The 23002-nt window shown below is 43.5% G+C and overlaps 1 protein-coding gene across 1 annotated transcript; it reads left to right on the top strand.

The window, feature by feature from the left end:
* Positions 1-305: 305 nt before the first annotated feature.
* Positions 306-14853, top strand: LOC311242902 (N-acetyllactosaminide beta-1,3-N-acetylglucosaminyltransferase 3-like; the record flags this gene model as incomplete). The annotated part of the gene is made up of 2 exons (XM_084331965.1): positions 306-318; positions 13689-14853. Exon 2 carries the CDS (start codon positions 13699-13701, stop codon positions 14851-14853), a length of 1155 nt encoding a protein of 384 aa, XP_084188091.1. The 5' UTR covers positions 306-318; positions 13689-13698.
* Between the last annotated feature and the right edge of the window lie 8149 nt (positions 14854-23002).

Below are 23002 nucleotides of genomic sequence, written 5' to 3'. Positions count from 1 at the left end.
TGCATAACTCTGGGAGTCTGGGGGAGGAGAGAGGGAGAAAGAGGTCTGAACTGCTATCGCAGAATGAGTGGAAGTTGAGAAGAAGCTCAGAAAATAATAATCCGATTAATTTGTACTTTACAATGAAAGAGTTAGGGGATGCTATCCAGGCTGGTGCAAATACGACGCCTGGCAGAGATGGATTATCCTATGAATTATTTAAGAATTTGGACGAATTTGTAATGATTGAAATACTGGGTTTGTTTAATAATGTGTGGCTAGAAGGCTGCTTGCCAAAGGAGTGGAAGCATGCCGTCATCATTCCTATTTTGAAGCCAGGTAAAGTAGCGGCTGACCCAGGGTCTTACCGACCCATAGCCTTGACGTCTGTATTGTGTAAAATTATGGAAAGGATGATTACTAATAGATTAGTTTACTTTTTAGAAAGTAAGGATCTTTATGTTGGGTATCAGAATGGGTTTAGAAATGGCAGGTCTACAATGGAATCAGTAGCTGTTCTAGACCAGGACATTAGACAGGCTTTTGACAATAAGGAAGTAGTGATAAGTGTATTTTTGGATATTGAGAAGGCGTATGACTCTTTGTGGAAAGAGGGGCTGCTTTTGAAATTGTATGACCTAGGAGTTAGAGGGAGATTGTTTAATTGGATAAAGGATTTTCTATTAGACAGGACGATCCAAGTACGTGTGGGGGGGCAAACCTCAAAAACTGTAAAAATAGAAAATGGCACCCCGCAAGGAAGCGTGATTAGTCTGGTCCTCTTCGATGTGATGATTAATGACATTTTTGGGCAAATTGGAAAAGGATATGGGTTGTCTTTATTTGCGGACGATGGGGCCATATGGAAAAGAGGGAAGAATGTTGAGTATTGTTTAAAGCAGGTACAAAGAGCTCTGGGGGATGTAGAGGAATGGGGAGACAAGTGGGGTTTTAAAATATCCGCCTCTAAGTCTAATTATATGATTTTTGGTTTTAGAAAGAGGGTGCCTAGGGGAAGGCTGGTTATGTATGGATCTCCCTTAGAGAGAGTAAAGGTGTTTACATTTTTGGGAGTTTGGTTTGACGAAAGATTGAATTGGGCTGTTCATATAGAGAAAATCCTGGCAAAGTGTGAAAGAATAGTGAATGTGCTGAGAAGTTTGGCTGGGAGTGGGTGGGGAGCGGATAGAGAGACCACGTGCATGATATACCAGGCGATGATCAGGTCAACAATTGATTATGGTTGTTATGTGTACGGCTCTGCGGCCAAGTCTAATTTGCGAAAGCTGGATGTGCTTCAGTGCAAGGCTTTGAGAATCTGCTGTGGAGCTTTTAAGACCACCCCTGCTTCAGCACTATTGGTGGAAATGGGGGAGTTGCCCCTAAACCTGAGGAGAGTAAAGTTAGGGCTACAGTACTGGGCAAAATTGAGTGGGACAAGTCTGTCCTTCCCAGCTAGGTGTTTACTTTCAGGAGATGGGGATAAGTATAAACCTTTTTTGGCCAGTATTGATCAGTGGGCCAGGAAGTTGAGACTGCATCAGGGGGGAGTGGCGGAGCACACTCGGTGGCTATCAGTGCCATTTTGGCTATTGCCTGATCAAGTCATTGAACTTCGGTTCTTGAAGGAGGAGGATAAGGGCGAGATTGTGGAGGAAATAGAGAGGTTCCTTCTGGAATCAGGGGCTCTGGAGGTGTACACTGATGGCTCTGTGGATCCTGAAAGTGGGAGGGCAGGATTTGGGTGGTGGGTGCCTTGGTTAGGGATCGGTAAGGGACAAAGAATATCCGATGGCAGCTCAGTATTTGTGACAGAGTTGCTTGCCATCCTCTGGGCATTGTGGTGGGTGGAGGAAGTGGGACCAAGCCAGGTGATTATATGCTCTGACTCGGCTGCTGCACTGATGGCTCTGAGTGCAGGTGGGTCTAAAGCTCGCCCTGATCTCATTCAGGAAATAATGTTGGTTTTATATAGGATTGCGAAGGCAGGATGGTCAGTGGAGTTTTGTTGGGTCCCGGGACACGCTGGGATTGCGGGGAATGAGATGGCTGACTCCCTTGCCAAACAGAGCCTGGGAAGGGAGGAAGAGATAGGTATTTCAATGGGAAGAGTAGAACTCAGAGATAAGATAAAGAAAGGAGTTGAGGCTGAGTGGCAGGATGAGTGGGAAAGGGGGACCAAGGGAAGGCACTATTTCTCTCTGCAGCCTCGGGTCAAGATCAAGGTGGAGGGATATGGGTCAAGGAGTGATAGGGTGAAGATGTGTAGACTGAGGCTGGGGCACTGTGGGTTGAACAGTAGCTTGTTCATTGTGGGCAAACATCCAGATGGGGTGTGTGAATGTGGAGAGACAAACTGTCGGGCATGTCTTCCTAAAATGTGAAAGGTATAGGAAAGAGAGGGAAATCTTTTATAAAAGTCTGGTAGAGCTGGGAGTATCTTCCTTCTCTCTTAAATCATTCTTTGGCATGGATAATGAGAACCACCAGTTGATCACAGAGGCAGTGCTGACATTTCTGCATGCTTCAGAGTTGTACCAGAGGATATAGCGTTAGTGTATGTATTAGTATTGGACAGGCAAGAGGAGCAGAGAAGAAGGAGAAAGTGTGAGTTGAAGAGGCCTAAAGATGGAACACCACTAGTGTAGTATAAGAAATGAGGAGGGAAGAAATACGCCAAGAAAGAAGAAGAAGAAGAAGAAGAAGAAGAAGAGATCATCAAAAGAAGTGCGGAGGGCAGTAATACGCCACGATGCGTCTACTCTGCCGGAAATTCAAAAGAAGAAGAAGAAGAAGAGGAGAGTGAGAAAGAAGAGATTGAGAAAGAGGTGTGGGAAACGGCGGGGAAGAAGAGGAAGAAACAGATGGGGAGGAACGACAGCGATTGGGATAGCCAGGGCAAGGGTGAGGGGTCGGGTGAGAGTAGGGGGGAGGAGAGGGGGGGAGAAGGGGGGAAGAGGAAGAAAGTGGGGGACGATAGCTCAAGTGGGCCGGGAGACGAGGGTGCTGGAAAAGATGTGGCAAAAGCGGAAGTGATCCATATAGTGGTCAGGCTTGAGGGGGAGAGGGGTGAGAGGAAAGTAGGTAGGCTCGAGTGGCCCAAACTCATTGCAGAGCAATTAGGGGAGGTAAAGTACGTGAGAGTTTTGTGGGATGGGAATCTGGCCGTAGGGTGTGGTAGTGAGGGGCAGGTGGAGGTGGCTAGGAAGATGCGGGGCATTGGGGGGGTGGGTATAAGTAAGGTGGCGAGGGTAGGGGAGAAGAGGGGGGGGGATGTAAGGGGGTGATAGCTGGGGTACCGGTCGAGGTTACAGTAGAGCAGCTGGTGGGAGAGCTAATGGAGAACGGGCGTAATGGCATAGTTAAGAGTGCAGAAAGGATGAAGAGGGGAGCAGAGAGGGCAGTGACGGGGACGGTAGTGATTACATTTGAGGGGGTTGTTCCTAGGGAGGTGTTTGTAGGGCGTAGGATGTATAGGGTTAGGGAATTTGTTCATGATCCTCTTAGGTGCTATAGGTGCCAGGGCCCTCATGCATCAACGTGTTCTACGCACAGATCTGTGCGTAACCCGTGCGTACGATCATTTCTAAGCAAAGAGTGGGATTCATCAACTTCAACTTGAACTTGACTTCGTGCTTACATCTACGCACATTTCGGACCTGGCGTACCTCGCGCCCAGTGGTAGAATATATTATTACAACAAGGAAATGAGCTTCTGTGCATAATAACACTGGATGTTCTATGAACCGTAGTTCATTATAGTTCATTGTAAAATAGCAACAGTAGTGTAATTATGGTCAAAACCCTATAAATAGCATTTGGAATAATAGATCTTTCTCTCAGAATGAATGCAGCATGTCATATATGTTACGATTAATTGAAAATGGGGGACCCTGATGTAAACAAGACGAAAGTCTTTCTCTGGTCTGCATCCCCTTAACAATTGTATGTATTGAGCTGTACTGTACTGTACCCATTCTGCAATCTGTTAATAAAGTTCTCATTCATTCATTCATTCATGGTTTATATAGCGTTCTCGGAATATACGGGGTGTAGGCTACTGACTGACTGCGCTCCGCGTAGCTTGATTGATTGATTGATTGAAAAGTTTATTAACAGATTGCAGAATGGGTACAGTACAGCTCAGTACATACAATTGTTAATTGGGGATGCAGACCAACTTTCGTCCTGTTTACATCAGGGTCCCCCATTTTCAATTCATCATAAATCATAAAGCTCAACTCGTTATTATTTTGCACACAGACCGCCGAAACACGGGAACGTTTTGATTATATTTAAAAGGCTTTACGTTAAACGAAACAAGTGGAATTTCGAAGCTGTAAGCAGAATAAGTCATATGAATATAGTGTTCTTCCCCCTTTTTACTGTACAAGAAAGAATAGAAAACGCATTGCAATGACACCAGATAGTGGACAGACTATATGATGGAATTCAAGTTCATGTATTGAAAGGCAGGATACATCATACATGCAGTGAGATTCATTGTTCTTGTATATGCTCTCGTATTATATTGTTTATATAGGCTACCCAATACTGACATCAAAATAGATTGTAGTAGTATGCCTCTAGAAATCATGCAGCAGGTAGAAAATTGACGGGAGATCCATCGCGATTTGGAATAGAATTGAGGAGAACTTTAATCCGTGGGTATTAATCAAACAACACGGGAAAAGGCAGTCATATTCCAGCGCGGTCTTTATTAGCCGACAACAAAATAGATGCCTCTAAAAATCATATAGCCAATCGAACACAACTAATAAAGGCATTCATATTGTACAGCACGGTTATAATGACACACAACACAACCAACGCCAAACAGTGGTCAACGAACGGTCTTTATTAGTATTTTGAGCTGTCCAGGCAGAATTGCAGCAATGGTCTTAGGGAGCCGTTGATATCTGACATCACCGTTTACAAATCCGCCTTTTATTTATCCACCTCCGTTACGAGGACCTCCACCTCGGTGTCTGTGTAGTTTCTCTTTTTCGTTCGCTTTGCCATCCTCCAACATTCCACGCACAGGGATTCCCTCATGGTATTTGAAGGGGAGGGCCTGACCATATTTGGTTGGTCGGGGCGGTTTTGGTATGCAAATACGTGAAAGCGTGCACAAGCTGCGGCGCAGGGCCAAGGTGGGATTCATCATGACAGGTGTGCGTAGAGCCTGCTTACGCACGTGTGATGAATGCCGACTTCCCTGTGCGTGCGCTAGTTCTAAATTCCGTGCTTACTTGTGGAAGTAGGTCAAGGTCAAAGTCCACGTTGATGAATGAGGGCCCTGGAGTTTGGCCATATAGCTACCACGTGTAGGAAGGGGCTGAGGTGCGCTAGGTGTGGCGGGGAACATGAATATGGGAAGTGTGGAGAGGGAGTGAAGCCGAAGTGCTGTAGTTGTGGTGGGGAGCATAGTGTAGCGTTTAGGGGGTGCGAGGTGATGATGAAGGAGGTCGCGGATCGGAGAGAGAGAAGGGAGGGTAAGTTGACGTATGCTGGGGCGGTTAGCAGGGCAGGACAGGGTAGCCAAGAAAGGGTGCAGGGGGTTGAAGGAGGGCATTTGGCAGTGAGGGTAGAGCAGGTAGAGAGGGGAAGGGAGGAGAAATTAGGTATTGTGGCCTTCGTGGCAGGGGTAGTTACTGGTATGGCAGAGGCTAAGGGTAAAACAGCGATGGTGAAGATGATTGTTAGGATAGCGGTTCAACATCTGGGATTGGAAGGTCTGGACTGGGAGGTGGTGTATAGCGAATTGGCTGAGGGGGCTGCGAGGGACAAGGCTGCGAGGGACAAAGCAGCCCAGGATAAGATAGCAGGGGGCAAGGTGGGTCCCGCGGAGGGGGGCTCAGACAGGAAGTAGCAGCAGTAGCTGCACTCCAATGGACAATGTAGGTGATGACGGGGTCCAGTAGAAGAAGAAAAAGAAGGTGAAGAAGGAGAAGAAGGAGAAGAAGAAGAGCCCATAAAAAGAATTGCGGAGGGCAGTAATACGCCTCGATGCGTCTACTCTGCCGGAAATTCAAATAAGAAGAAGAAGAAGAAGAGCTCATTGTGCATCGTGAAACAGTGCTGAGCAGTACTGAACAGATAGACTAACAACATAGATTGAAGCCTGCATTTCTAGACCATGGTGCCTTGCCGACCGCTTTGCTGTTTATTTACGGCTTTCAGGTGAGGAGGAATTTTCATGTGTCGAGTTGTATAAATATATAAATATTTATATAAACTATTTAAATATAAATATTCACGTCACTACTACAAGGTAAGAAAATACAGTTTTCTTACCTTGTAGTAGTGACGTGAATATTTAGGAAAATAGCTTTAGGACCACTTAAAAAGAAAGACTTCGCTGTGGAAGAGAAATAAACCATTTGGATATCTTTGTTTTACAAAGATAAAGCTTAAGCTTATCTGGTCCTGCCCCTTACAATATCATATTAATATGTAAGAAGTTATCTATCAATACATAGTTAACTAACGGAATAGATAGTTAACTAATCAAAGTATCAGAATGTTTATAGAAATTCCTGCGGCCTGCGGGCCATCCTCTCCTCAGTCACGACTCACAAGGGCACTAGCAAATTATGCTGCATGCATGCATATCATTGTCAAACGGTGCGCGTCTCGAGTCGTGCCACTGTCGGTCGCTTGGTTGACAGTGGCGCGCACGAGACCACTGCACAAGACCTGCGAAAATATCAGAATGTTTCATAGAAATTCCCGCGTGGCCATACTCTCAGTGCATGTCTCATGACAGCTGTCGGTGGCTATACCGGTCATCAACACCGTAATGACCAAACGACCAGGATATTCTTCATAGCATTAACACATTTATTGACCCAGAAAATGTGTAGTTTGACACCAACATTTATCTTCTATGTTCAACATTCTAACAACAAACCCTAACCCAATGCTCGACACATTTGTACCACATGCACAAACCTGCTTGATTATTGCCCTAAATAGCATGCAAGTTGGACAAAGTGGGTATGTCTGGAAAGAGGAGGCTTGTGGGTACCTATAAAACCAATGTTCACTCTGATATATCATGTGAACAGCCAAGGGACCTTTTGGAAGATGAGCATGGCAGTTTTCTCTATGTCGAAAATTTTACATAATTTTGAATCATTGCCCATTAAAACCCCTTTCCCAACAGTTGGGCTTAATGAAAATGATACCAATGGAAAGCTTAGCTTCTCTAGTTTACAGGGATACCAATACCTTTGTGTTCGCTCAAATATTGAGCGCGCTATGGACCAAGATATTTATTAATGGGCAGAACCTTGATTTTACATGGCGGCCATCTTGAAATCCATCATGATGACGTGGCCCCTACCCCAAAATGAAAGCTATGATGATGAGGAACACGTGGGAAAAATGTGGTGCTTTTGTCCGGCGCGTCAATTCTTTTTTGCTAAGCCACTGCAAATACATACACACCAACTGGAAGATCCAAAATGGCTGCAATGTAAAAACCTATATCTACCAATATCTCAGCTTCTAAGTAACTTAGGATCATAATTTTGGTGTCTAATCATAAATTTTCAGGGTCAATTTGGGGAAAATATGGTGCAAGTATTAACCTGCCTGACTATTAGAGGTGATAGGGCCAAGCGTTGAAGCTGGGGAGAATTTGAAATGTTGCCTACAATTATTTATCAGATTGAAGGGTGGCTAATCGAATAGACATTTTATTAGGAACACTCATTACATTTATTATTATTATCATAACTCTTTAGCCCGTATAGGCTTATTTAACTGTTATGGAGATATTTTCGCGGGTCTTGTGCAGTGGTCTCGTGCCCGCGAAAATATCAGAATGTTTCATAAAAATTCCCGCGGTATACTGGCCAGCTCTCAGTGCGCGTCTCGTGACAGCTGTCCTGGCTTAGCGCAGCCAGAGGACAGCACGATAAAGGACATGTTTAAAAAGGCAAAACATATAACCGGTAAGTCAAGTGTCATTACTTTAGTTATCAAAGGTGGAATCTCTGGACATAAGCAATAGGGATGGGTACCGTTCACATTTGAACTGATACGGTACCGGTACCTGTGAATCGATACCGGTACCCAACGGTACCTTTTTTCAGTACTTTAGTCTCTAAAAATTTTATCTACCTACCTCAGTCGTGAAAAGAAAAAATCCAAACTTCAAATAACTACACTTTCGACCGTTTTCGGCTTGCCATTGCCCTGACTGCTTTGTTGTTGAATCAAGTCAAATCGTATAGGTAAACGTATTGTAGAGGAGCCAAAGCTATATATTTAGGTTATTGTATTATATGAATGTTTATATGTTTATTTTTATAACCTTACATTGAAACGGCATTAGGAATATTGATTGGATTTAGATAGTCATTGAACCGTATTATTTGTCATAATAGAACCTTCTAGAACATGCGTGATATCACAGTATGATGTCATAGTCAAACATTCTAGAACATTTGTGATGTCACAGTATGATGTCATAGTCAAACATTCTAGAGCATTCGTGATGTCACAGTATGATGTCATAATCAAACATTCTAGAACATTTGTGCATCTATATATATTTAACAATTCTCTTTCAATAAGAAGAAGAAGAAGAAGAGCTCATTGTGCATCGTGAAACAGTGCTGAGCAGTACTGAACAGATAGACTAACAACATAGATTGAAGCCTGCATTTCTAGACCATGGTGCCTTGCCGACCGCTTTGCTGTTTATTTACGGCTTTCAGGTGAGGAGGAATTTTAATGTGTCGAGTTATATAAATATATAAATATTTATATAAACTATTTAAATATAAATATTCACGTCACTACTACAAGGTAAGAAAATACAGTTTTCTTACCTTGTAGTAGTGCCGTGAATATTTAGGAAAATAGCTTTAGGACCACTTAAAAAGAAAGACTTCGCTGTGGAAGAGAAATAAACCATTTGGATATCTTTGTTTTACAAAGATAAAGCTTAAGCTTATCTGGTCCTGCCCCTTACAATATCATATTAATATGTAAGAAGTTATCTATCAATACATAGTTAACTAACGGAATAGATAGTTAACTAATCAAAGTATCAGAATGTTTATAGAAATTCCTGCGGCCTGCGGGCCATCCTCTCCTCAGTCACGACTCACAAGGGCACTAGCAAATTATGCTGCATGCATGCATATCATTGTCAAACGGTGCGCGTCTCGAGTCGTGCCACTGTCGGTCGCTTGGTTGACAGTGGCGCGCACGAGACCACTGCACAAGACCTGCGAAAATATCAGAATGTTTCATAAAAATTCCCGCGTGGCCATACTCTCAGTGCATGTCTCATGACAGCTGTCGGTGGCTATACCGGTCATCAACACCGTAATGACCAAACGACCAGGATATTCTTCATAGCATTAACACATTTATTGACCCAGAAAATGTGTAGTTTGACACCAACATTTATCTTCTATGTTCAACATTCTAACAACAAACCCTAACCCAATGCTCGACACATTTGTACCACATGCACAAACCTGCTTGATTATTGCCCTAAATAGCATGCAAGTTGGACAAAGTGGGTATGTCTGGAAAGAGGAGGCTTGTGGGTACCTATAAAACCAATGTTCACTCTGATATATCATGTGAACAGCCAAGGGACCTTTTGGAAGATGAGCATGGCAGTTTTCTCTAGGTCGAAAATTTTACATAATTTTGAATCATTGCCCATTAAAAGCCCTTTCCCAACAGTTGGGCTTAATGAAAATGATACCAATGGAAAGCTTAGCTTCTCTAGTTTACAGGGATACCAATACCTTTGTGTTCGCTCAAATATTGAGCGCGCTATGGACCAAGATATTTATTAATGGGCAGAACCTTGATTTTACATGGCGGCCATCTTGAAATCCATCATGATGACGTGGCCCCTACCCCAAAATGAAAGCTATGATGATGAGGAACACGTGGGGAAAATGTGGTGCTTTTGTCCGGCGCGTCAATTCTTTTTTGCTAAGCCACTGCAAATACATACACACCAACTGGAAGATCCAAAATGGCTGCAATGTAAAAACCTATATCTACCAATATCTCAGCTTCTAAGTAACTTAGGATCATAATTTTGGTGTCTAATCATAAATTTTCAGGGTCAATTTGGGGAAAATATGGTGCAAGTATTAACCTGCCTGACTATTAGAGGTGATAGGGCCAAGCGTTGAAGCTGGGGAGAATTTGAAATGTTGCCTACAATTATTTATCAGATTGAAGGGTGGCTAATGCCGGGAACAGACCAGGGCCAAAGCGCTGAAGCACCATGTAATTTATTGTGCGAGCAGTACGTCTGGTTGTTCACACCAGCAGTAGAGCAGTAGTCTGGTTGTTCACACCAGCAGTAGAGCAGTAGTCTGGTTGTTCACACCAGCAGTAGAGCAGTAGCCTGGTTGTTCACACCAGCAGTAGAGCAGTAGTCTGGTTGTTCACACCAGCAGTAGAGCAGTAGCCTGGTTGTTCACACCAGCAGTAGAGCAGTAGTCTGGTTGTTCACACCAGCAGTAGAGCAGTAGCCTGGTTGTTCACACCAGCAGTAGAGCAGTAGTCTGGTTGTTCACACCATCATATTTGAAGACGCTGATTGACTAAATGTAGTTGCTAGGTGCATTTATGTTGCCATGTGAATTTTTCAATTCACTGCGTTGCGTTGTCAGTGGGTCGATGTTTCTAGCGAGAAGAGAGAGGGGATGAACATGAAACACAAACAATGATAGACCCTCAGAGGCCCAGAGGCCCTCGTCAACTACCGGCCCATCTCCAACCTCCCGTTCCTTTAAAAGGTGCTGGAGAAGGTAGTTGCGAAGCAGCTCCAAGCACACCTCAGAGACAACAACATCTTCGAGAAGTTCCAGTCTGGTTTCCGCTCCGCGCACAGTACAGAGACAGCCCTGGTCAGGGTAACCAACGATCTACTGATGGCGGCGGATGCTGGAACCCCATCCATTCTGGTCCTTCTCGACCTATCGGCAGCCTTCGACACGGTGGATCATCCCATTCTACTGGACTGTCTCCACTCCAATGTCGGACTCCGTGACCTAGCCCTTGGCTTATTCCAGTCCCTCTTGGCTGGTCGGACTGAGTGTGTCTCCCTTGGAGGCGCAACATCCTCCAACCACCCCGTCACCTGCGGTGTCCCCCAGGGATCCGTCCTCGGCCCCCTGCTGTTCACCCTGTACATGCTCCCCCTCGGCCGCATCATCGGCCGGCACGGTGTGTTGTTCCACTGCTACGCTGACGACACCCAGTTATATATCTGGATCACACCATCATCACCTTCATCACCCCCCACACTGACCGCTTGCCTGGAGGAGACTAAGGCATGGATGAACAACAGGTTTCTCCAGGTCAACAGTTCCAAAACACAAGCCATGCTGATCGGTACCCCACACCAGGTCCGGTCAACCACCATCACCACCATCTCCTTCTCCGGTCAGGACATTCCCCTTTCCACCCTTGTCACCAACTTGGGCGTGAAAATGGACCCCCACACATATGATACACACATCAAACACCTCTGCAAGACCTCTTTCTTTCACCTCCGAAACATCACTAAACTCCGCCCCTCACTCACCCTGGCAGATTCCGAGAAAAAGTCCTCGCTGCCAGGTGAAAAAAGAGTCACTGGCTGTCGCCGCGCGTGTCGGAGGAAGCGTGCGGATGACTTCAGGGTTCCCTTGTACCGACCAGTAGCAGAACATGCGCACAACAACCAGGTAGGGGGGGGGGGGGGGGGGGGGGAATTGGCACAACGACTAAATTGGAACGGGGAGAAAACAGAGAAAAATCGGAGAAAGAGAGGATTAAAAATATATATATATATTTATTTTTTTCTGTTGTACCGAACTCGTACCGAACCGTGACCCCAATACCGATGTACGTACCGAACCGTGGCTTCTGTGTACCGTTACACCCCTATAATGACAATAAAGTACAATCTAATCTAATCAGGGTCCCCCATTTTCAATTTGATTTTATTTGATTTTATTTTATTAGGGATCCCCATTAGCTGGTGCGATAGCAACCAGCTAGTCTTCCTGGGGTCCACACACAAAAAAAACATACAAAAACAATCACTATTGCAAAAACAAAATTATTAAAAGTCAGTACACACAATGCATAATGAAACTACTGTAACAATTAAGATAGCTAAAATTACATTAGTGTAAAACAAAAACAAAAAAATACTTTACAGTGTTAAAAACTATTTAAAAACAATTTAAGATTATTTTTAAAAGTGAATCTACTGTAAATGCAGCAGAGGTTCCGAGGCAGGCCATTCCAAAGAGTTAATGCTCTAAAAATAAAAGATCTCCCCAAAGCACTGGTTCTAGGACCTGGCAATTCAAGCTGCCCACTACTGGAACCTCTAGATACAAGATACAAGATACAAGAGATACAAGAGTTTAATTTGTCACGGCATACAGGTATACAGTGAAATGCGGGGGGTCTCGCCCGCAACGATGTGCATAATACAAGTAATAATAATAAGAGTCCAACCAATAGAGCGACATAGTGCAATAAACAAGTAAACAAAGTAGGCATATCGGTATCTGTACATGAGTTATTTACAGAGCATGGTAGGACATGCTAGGTCCTGTGGCAGTGCAGTACACTGTTAGCTACGGATGAGGCCTTGGGTCTTTATGTACACTGCTATACAATGCAATATTATACAATCTCAAGCTATACCATTCTTAAAGTGACCTTTCCTTCTGTAAAGTGTCCATAGTGTGAGCGTGTGCAGCATGAGTGTGTGTGTGCTCATGTTAAAGTGGCTGCTAGTGTGTGAGCGTGTACAGTGTGTGTGTTGTGTGTGTGCTCATGTGTGCTTGTGCGTGGAGAGTTCAGTGTTCAACTCTAGTGTAATGCTTGTGCACAGTATTACTAAAAACAATCTGATTATGTATAAAAACAGGAGTTTTACTGCTCATGACCAACTTGAACAGCACAAGTTCATCATGACATTTATGACATACACGACATACAGATATAAAGATATATATCATGACATTTATGACACAAATTGATCTCTAAACAATGTTTGTATATCTCCACAATGGTATGATTCTGGCCTGGTAGGTTTCTGAACGGACGTCGCCCGTATCCTCGCAACAAAGAGAGCTGCTATTGGTCGAGCGCAAGATACGTGACCGAACTTGCACCAATTACGTCAAATAAAACTCTGTGGTAACCAAGTATCCGTTCGTGAGGAAAGATCTAGTCCCGACTTTAAAATTCTGCGCAAAACGGGCAGGATTGTAAATGGACTTTTTATTCCTAAATCTACACCAATATATCTTTCACCCAGAGTGAAAATTTAGTAGTCCGCCGAGGTGGGAACGGGATGAAACGATGCCTGCACCTTACGGCCTAATATGACAATGCATGTAATCAAATATATAACAAATGTTAAAAGTTACAACATAATTTCTAAATGTAGACGGCTGATATGAAAAGGTTGTTTTGGTTTGTCATTGCAGAGCAACAAGGATGAGAAGAACATTTAAATGTAGACGGCTGATATGAAAACGTTGTTCTGGTTTGTCATTGCAGAGCAACAAGGATGAGAAGAAGATTTAAATGTAGACGGCTGATATGAAAACGTTGTTCTGGTTTGTCATTGCAGAGCAACAAGGATGAGAAGAACATTTAAATGTAGACGGCTGATATGAAAACGTTGTTCTGGTTTGTCATTGCAGAGCAACAAGGATGAGAAGAACATTTAAATGCAAACTTGAGGCAACGGCTCTGATGCTGATTGGACTTCTATGCTTGGTTGTCCTTCTGAGGAAAGATGATTTCCATGATGACGTGACCCTCCATATACAGGCCAATAAAAGAGAGGCAACCGATCAGAGGAGTTCTCCAAACAATGACAGCTCCTTTGCGTTCTCATGGCCAACTTGTCAGCAAAACCTGTCTGCAGCCAATGTCTCTGGTTTCTCCTCTCTCCCTGGTAACATCCAAGACTTCCTCTACTATTGTCATTGTCGCCATTTCCCCATGCTGCTAGACGTCCCTGGCAAATGCGGAGGAGTGGACAACTCCGGAGACGTCTTCCTCCTGTTGCTCATCAAGAGCTCCCCCAGGAACTACGACCGGCGAGAAGTCCTACGAAAAACCTGGGCAGAGGAGCGATTACACAACAACGTGTGGATCCGGAGGATCTTCATCTTGGGAACGACAAGCCCGGGATTCAAGAAGCAGAAACTGAACAGGCTCCTGGAACTGGAGCACCGTGAGCACAACGACATCCTGCAGTGGGACTTCCAAGACTCCTTCTTCAACCTCACCCTGAAGCAGATGCTCTTCCTGGAGTGGATGGAGAGGAACTGTCCCCAGGCCCGTTTCCTCCTCAACGGAGACGATGACATCTTCGCCAACACGGACAACATGGTGGAGTACCTTCAGAGCCTCAAGGACAATGACGGCAGCAAGCACCTCTTCACTGGGCACCTGATTCAGTACGTGGGACCTATCCGAGAGCCGGGGAGCAAGTACTATATCCCAGTTCAGGTACAAGAGTCCAACTCATACCCCCCTTATTGCGGTGGTGGGGGCTTCCTCCTCTCAGGCTATACAGCCATGCTCATATACAAAATGTCTGCGTCCATCAGGATTCTACCCATCGATGACGTCTACATGGGGATGTGTCTGGCTAAGGCGGGACTCGGGCCTGTTTCCCACATGGGTGTCAAGACCGCAGGACTGCACATCCCCTCACGTACACAAGACCCCTACGTTCCTTGTTATTACAGAGAAATGATATTGGTACATAGGTTCTTGCCGCGTGATATATACGTCATGTGGCACAGAATACATGACCCTGACCTGAAATGTTGGAGTTCTGAGACTGTGTTTTAGGATTTCTTTTTTTACGGAAGGTATTACTCTCCCTTGTTTTTTTTCTTCTTCTTTTTATCAAACATAATTGTGCCTTTGCAGAAACAACAGCTTTGCGGATGGTAACATTTTCAAAAGTTTACCCTCTCCAAACTTTTCTGTCCTTCAAAACGGACACAAATCTGGCGAAGACGGACACAGAGTCAACCCTATCCAACGAATGGATTCTCCTCATTGAGAATTAAATGCAAACAGACGTAGACGAGACAGACACAACGGACCAATGCAGCCTTAGCCTTGGGCGGACCAATAACACTGGGATTTTGCATCCTGAACTTGCTCTTGACCTCAGTCGAACTATGAACCCTAATCTCACCAGCACAACGACACAGGCCAGAGCTGAAGAAGTGCATGGTCATAACCGTTCCCTCGCTGGAAAAGGTTCAAAGTTAGTTGACTTCAACAAGGGAACAAAGGTGAATGAGAAGCAGCCTAAGAGCCTATTTTTTTTACTAAAGTTTACATGTCTTTTAAAGGAACACGCCAACATTATGGGAAATTACCTTAGCGTCTCCTCCAAAGCCAGACAAGAAGATAGACACCAATTTCCTCTCTGTGTGTTCCGCAGAAAGCTATCCGGCTGCAAGCTAGCCTAGCTTAGCACACACAGATATACTATAGACTATGTCTAGGTACATTAGTATCCATGCCCTACGAGAGAGAGAATGGGGGGGCTTTCAACGCATTGCCACCAGCTGTTTAGCAGCTGTAAGCCCTGCCAGTAATGCTCGTTTCTTGATTACTGTTGAGCCCAGATTGGATACAGTATGTCATTCAACATGAGTGTAACAGGTGCATGAGGTAAAAAATAATTAATAATTTAGGACCTGCTCAGAGGTCATCATTCGGCACGCATGCGATGCATGAATGCGATTCGTATCTGCGATTAACCCATCCCGTCGTCGTTCCCTCCCAAGGGCAGCCGGGAGCAGACAGGCGTCAACGTGAGCCGCGCCAGGGGACCAATCCAAGTGCTCCTGTCCGTCTTCGTCAAGGACGCCACAGCGTTAGCGATCTATTGTTGTTGTGCATGTTTTTCCATTGGGTTTATCTTATCGGGGGGGGAAACCCTTGCGAGCACGGGGAGAACATGCAAACTCCACACAGAAAGGCCTGGGAGATACCCCACCTGGGTAACTGGCATCATGGAAACCTGGTCCCCAAGCGGGAATCGAACCCTGGACCTTCTTGCTGTGAGGCGACAGTGTTAACCACTACACCACCGTGCCGCCAAGATGGTACATTGGTCTCAAATATTTCGGAGAGGTTGGAAGCAACCATCTCCCAAAATGTTGCCACTGGGGTACATTCCCAGTACATATGCAAATAAGTTCCGTGGTATCTATCTTTTTGTCTGACTCTGGAGAAGAGCATTACGTTTTAACATTTTAATTGGTGGATAGTGCCTATTCCTGTTAACTGTGTGAGAACAATGAGTACTGTTCCTTAAATGTTATTTATGCAGCAGAGCAATCTTTTAATTTGATATTTGAAAGAAAGTACTGTTGAAAGGAAACTAGCTCAATGTATATAAATTGCATAACTATCTAGGGAGGGTCAGCTGAGCCGCTGTAATATGCAGTTTTTCACTAATGCAAACATGAAAAAGATTGTACACACTCGCATAGGGAATTTTCAGCGTTGCCTCCGGCTTGGGCCGGCCGTCATACTAACTCAATTGGCAGAGTTAGCGGGTGGAAGTCGATGGGTGGTAATCTGGACGTTGTGGACAGCGACTCCTACAGGTCGGTTGGGGGATGCCTGCACAGCAGAGACAGGAAATGTCAGGGTAGTGTGAGCCTCCCACACGTTACTCCTCGCCGAATGAGAGTCCGCGCTGGCAGGTGAAAAGATGTGACAGGCTGCCTCCACATGTATCGGAGGGGACATGTGATGCAAGGCTTCTATCCTCCCTATAGCCGACCAGTGGGGGGCATATGCGAGCAACGTTCAAGACAGGGGAGGGGAGAATTGGCGCGGCTAAATTGGGATGGGAGCAAAATAGAAAAATGAGAAAAAAAGTGGATAAAAAAAAAGAAGTTGCTTCAGTAAAAATGTATTCATCCCTTCCCTCCTTCCTCCATGAAATACTGAAAAATTACTTGAAAGAAAGCATTTGAACTTGACAAATATTCCTTTCTTTATTTCCTTTGTTACTAGTTACTAGTTACTCTTTGTTACTAGTTATTCTTTGTTACTAGTTACTCTTTGTTACTAGTTACTAGTTACTCTTTGTTACTAGTTACTAGTTACTCTTTGTTACTAGTTACTCTTTGTTACTAGTTACTCTTTGTTACTAGTTATTCTTTGTTACTAGTTACTCTTTGTTACTAGTTACTCTTTGTTACTAGTTACTAGTTACTCTTTGTTACTAGTTACTCTTAGTTACTCTTTGTTACTAGTTACTCTTTGTTACTAGTTACTAGTTACTCTTTGTTACTAGTTACTCTTTGTTACTAGTTACTAGTTACTCTTTGTTACTAGTTACTCTTTGTTACTAGTTACTCGTTACTCTTTGTTACTAGTTATTTTGTTACTAGTTACTCTTTGTTACTAGTTACTCTTTGTTACTAGTTACTAGTTACTCTTTGTTACTAGTTACTCTTTGTTACTAGTTACTATTTGTTACTAGTTACTAGTTACTCTTTGTTACTAGTTACTCTTTGTTACTAGTTAGTCTTGGCTGCCTCCTGGCGCTCCTCTTCATTGCGCTGCAGGCATGATTAAAATGAATCCTGTTTAATTACTTTGTGATGTTTCACAACTCAGATAACCTTCAGCTTCTATCTTAAGTCATTATTAATTAATTTAATTGTACAATATATTATTATTATTTATGGTATGGGATTATGTCCAATAAAGGTGGGGGGGGGGGGGGGACACACTGTACAAGCAAAACTGTACATTGGAATATTGACAACCATACTTGGAGAGTCAGCGTTTCTCTGTAGTGCACCAACTTCCTGGAACGCTTCTCTGACCTTGGGGCCATGATCTCAAACCTCCCTAGTTCATTGTGTAACTGTTTTAACAGATCTTCTTTTTTTTTATCTGTGTTTTGCTTGTATTTCAGTTTTTTTAATGTTTTTATTGTTGCCTAATTCTATTGTTTTAAGCATATTTATTTATGTTTAATCATTGCCTATTTTGTAATCGCTGCAACATTTAGAATGAGGGCCCACTTGCAATCGTCCCCCCCAAGACTTAAATAAATGTTGATGATGATATGAAAGCATTTTGAGCAGTGTAGATATTATACACGCACTGGATGTGAACAATGTTTTAATTTCAGATTTCATTGAAAATGCTCATTTATGGGAAACTAGCTGGAAATAGGAATGTGATCTCAATGGACAGTTTCAATCTTTGGGATAGTCTGGGGAAAGCCTTTTCTTATTTTCTTTTTATTCTGTTTAGATATATTTATATTTTACAGACAGCTGGATGAGGGAAAGCCAAGGAGACAGCAAATATTTTGTCATAATGAAGTTGCATTTACATGACTAAACAAATAAAGTTTGGACAGTCCACAAATGCAGTGGACATTTGAAGACATTTGCAATATTATTTTATTCTAAGATTTTGATTGGAGGCCCTGTTATTTATCAAGAGCGATGCATATTTTGACTTTATGTTTCACTGTGAACTTTGGCAGATGTTACATTGTTACATAATCTTCATTATTCTGTTATTTTGTATTATTCATTATTATTGTTATTATTATGCTTAGCAATGAACATCGTTGGATACTTCCTTCCACCATCCTTGGTGTAAAGCAATTTTGAGTTTGAGAAAACCACTATAGCAATTATTTTATTAATTAATAATATTATTATAATATGCTTCAATCACTGAACTCACCCTGCCTATTTGGGACAGGCATCTATATGTAGTGCGGTGGCTTAGCAAAAAAATTTGGACGCGCCGGACAAAAGCACAAAATTTTTTCCACGTGTTCCCCATCACCATAGCTTTCATTTTGGGGTAGGGGCCACGTCATCATGATGGATTTCAAGATGGCCGCCATGTAAAATCAAGGTTCTGCCCATTAATAAATATCTTGGTCCATAGCACGCTCAATATTTGAGCGAACACAAAGGTATTGGTATCCCTGTAAACTAGAGAAGCTAAGCTTTCCATTTGTATCATTTTCATTAAGCCCAACTGTTGGGAAGGGGGTTTTAATAGGCAATGATTCAAAATTATGTTAAATTTTCACCTAGAAAAAACTGCCATGCTCATCTTCCAAAAGGTCCCTTGGCTGTTCACATGAATATATCAGAGTGAACATTGGTTTTATAGGTACCCACAAGCCTCTTCTTTCCAGACATACCCACTTTGTCCAACTTGCATGCTATTTGGGGCAATAATCAAGCAGGTTTGTGCATGTGGTACAAATGTGTCGAACATTGGGTTAGGGTTTGTTGTTAGAATGTTGAACATATATCAATTTTGGTGTCAAACTAGGGCTGGACGGTATGGTCTAAAATGTATATCATGGTATAATTTGAAGCATATATGGTAACGGTATATATCACGGTATATTAACTTATCTCAAAATGTCTATATAAATGCTTCTGAAGGGGTAAAACACTGTTATTCTGTTACAGCTGCTGAGATATACTATAGCTAATGTCCATCAATATCTTCCTTTTTAATTAAATAGGTTCAAGAATCGAATCAGGATTGTTAGCAGAGAGAGAGAGAGGGAGGGAGGAGGCTGCTAGAGTGGAGCTAACGTTAGCTTGCTGAGGCTAGTACATCGACAGGCTGCTAGTGGAGCCAGCTAACATTAGCTTGCTGACGATAGTACATCGACAGTTAACATTACATAAGGTTTTAGCGCGGTGTGGGCATTCCAGAATGGCGAGGATGCAAAGCATGTTAGACCATTGGACTCATTGCAGTTTACATTACACATAGAAACTGAGTGACTTGCGAGAGAAGTTGTCACATGCAGCCTTCAAACGCAGGGTGGAAGAGCTATTGCTTCTGTGTATTATGAAATGACAATTGCACGTTGACACGCCCACTGCGTGAAGCCTCTGTGCTCATAAATAACTTTTTCCAGTTCGCACATCTATTATGACTAATTCTATCTATTTTTGGGGGCAAATACGAGTGAAATAGTCACGCCCTGGCTGTGGTTACATGACGTCATTGCTATTTTAGAGTTGCTCTACCGGTTACAAGGTATAGTCAAAATCCATACCATAGCGCAAATTCATAGCGTTTATACCGTCCACCCCTATGTCAAACTACACATTTTCTGGGTCAATAAATGTGTTAATGCTATGAAGAATATCCTGGTCGTTTGGTCATTACGGTGTTGATGACTGGTATAGCCACCGACAGCTATCATGAGACGTGCACTGAGAGTATGGCCACCGCGGGAATTTTTATGAAACATTCTGATATTATCGCAGGTCTTGTGCAGTGGTCTCGTGCGTGCCACTGTCAACCAAGCGACCGACAGTGGCACGACTCGAGACGTGCACCGTTTGACAATGATATGCATGCAGCATAATTTGCGAGTGCTCTCGTGAGTCGTGACTGAGGAGAGGATGGCCCGCAGGCCACAGGAATTTCTATAAACATTCTGATACTTTGATTAGTTAACTATCTATTCCGTTAGTTAACTATATATTGATAGATAACTTATTACATATTAATATGATATTGTAAGGGGCAGGACCAGATAAGCTTTGCTTCTTTCTGTCCCTTCTCGAACAAAACCATTTGTCTTGAGCAGGCCCGGACTGGCCATCGGGAGCACCGGGAGTTTTCCCGGTGGCCTGGCCTGCACAGATAAAAAAAAAAAAATTATATATAAAAAAAAAAAAAAAAAAAAAAATATATATAATTTTTTTTAATTTTTTTTTTGCCATGCCATTGTTTCTAGTTTTGGCGGCGGCGCGGCGCGATAGTTAGATAACCTAGGTGGGTGGGGAACAACCAGGATTTCACTGTCTGTGACAGAGTTGGAGAACTATCTGACTCTCTCCCTCACGCGGATCACACACACACAATGGAGCCGTGCTGCCGCTTGTGATTGGTGGAGGCGGGACCAGGCGATACAACTGATTGACAGCGGAGGCGGCGAATGGAATGGCAGACGGCACTCAGATGCAGAATAACAGCCAGGCAGTGAGCCAGGTAGTGAGGGACTCGGGAGAGATACAGTAGAGCAGGGGTCTCAAACTCGCGGCCCGCGGGCCAATTGCGGCCCGCGGGATGATATTTTGCGGCCCCCTACTGGACGTCAACGTTTAGTGTTAGTGCGGCCCGCGCGCAACTGTTTGCCGAGTCGTTGCGCGAGAGTTGGAAGTTTTATTTATTTTATCACTTGTAGGCTACCATAGCGCAGGCTCATGACAGCAACGTTATGTTAGTGACTTGGTTGAAACGTGATTCCGGAGTGATATCAAGTAAAGTGGAAGCAAATGCATCCTCGCTCTCTCTCTCCTCTGCGAGCAGTGCTCTGCATGTCCCGCAGCACTGCCACTGTGTGTCTGTGTATGGGTCTGGTCCAATCACATACGCGTCCCGTCAGCGTTTTCCCCCCTCACCCACAGTCTGCGAATCAGATGCAGAGTAGGGGAGTAGGGCGGGTCTTCACGGACTGCATGTCGTCTCTCTCTTTCAGTTCAAATCGGAGCAGAGTTGACAGCGCATCTATTCTACAGTAAACTCGCTCCCAGTTTTATCTATGTGAGATAAATGTAGCTATTAGCCTATTTTCGCCAGCAGGCAGGCAGCAGAAAAATATGGCATTTTCAAAGATGGTCAGTAAAAGAAATGTCGACTGCATTCAAAGGTGAATGGACGGGAAAATAATCTGTTCATGCTGAGTCCCAGCCAGGGGCGTAGCTGGAGATTCTGGGCCCCATGAAATAATCAATTTGTGGGCCCCCAATCTATTAAAAAATGTGGGGCCCCCAATCTATAAAAAAATGTGGGGCATTTGCTGGGCCCTTGGAATCATCCTAACCCCCCCCCCCCCCCCCCCCCAGCTACTCCCCTGGTCCCAGCACCAAACCAATTATGTGACTATATGCCAAGAAACGGTATAGCTATTTGAAAATAATGTGATGAAGTGATGGAGACCATGTTTGAAGGCAAACAAAAGCAAATCCCCCTCAGATCGCACAGCAACCAGAATAACTGAAATACTGGCACAGTGCATTTCCATAGCTGTGGATAAGTCTACTGACACAGCTGTGGATAAGTCTACTGACACCACTAAGAAGCCTGAAGATAAGATTGAGAAGATTGGATCAGTTGTACTTTTTTTTGAATACTTGAAACCCTTTTTTTGTGGAATATTTGATGCGGCCCAGCCTCACCCAGACTCCACCTCCAGCGGCCCCCAGGTAAATTGAGTTTGAGACCCCTGCAGTAGAGCGAAAGTCAATTAACGTTGATGTCAAGATGGACAGTGGAAGAAAGAGAAAGGGTGGAGGAGAGAGGGATAAAACAAAGAAAAAGAAAGGCCCTTACAGGAGAGAGTGGTTAACTGTATTATAATAGTAAATAGAAAAATATGTTGTGCTCTTGCTTTTTTCTTTTTGAAGGTGGAGAGAGTAGCATTGCTAGTGCCACAACAATTTTATTTGAGGTCCATAACAGTACATTGTACTAAGCAATTGTTGGCTCATTAGTTTGTGATTCACATGCACTAAAATTCACCAGAATGCAGGAAATGAAGTCTTTGTAACAAAAAAAATCCTGGTGGGGGACCCCCAGACCCCCCGCTTAAAAAGTGGCCTGATTGGGGCTATATTTCGCGCTATATCTCCCGGTATGAATTATTTCCCCAGTCTGGCCCTGGTCTTGAGCTATGTTGATTATTCCCTCCATAGGAAGATATATTTAAATGTATTTGTATTTTATTTCGTTTTTATACATTTTGTGTTATTACAAATGTGTGTTTATGGTTGAAAATGTTCAAGATAAATAAAGATCAAATCAAATCTAACTGAAGAAGTTATCCCTCTTCTAACAAGAGAGAAAAACGTATAGTTTAGCTTTAAACTATAACGTCATTGCTTATTAGGGATGGGTACCGAATTTGGTACTTTTAAAGGTACTTACCGAAACACGTCTGTAC

This window comes from Notolepis coatsorum, assembly GCF_963971535.1.
Source record: "Notolepis coatsorum genome assembly, chromosome: 16".
Classification (NCBI taxonomy): Eukaryota; Metazoa; Chordata; class Actinopteri; order Aulopiformes; family Paralepididae; genus Notolepis; species Notolepis coatsorum.
The sequence above is the reverse complement of the archived record's forward strand: the minus strand, read 5'-3'. Positions and strand labels throughout refer to the sequence as shown.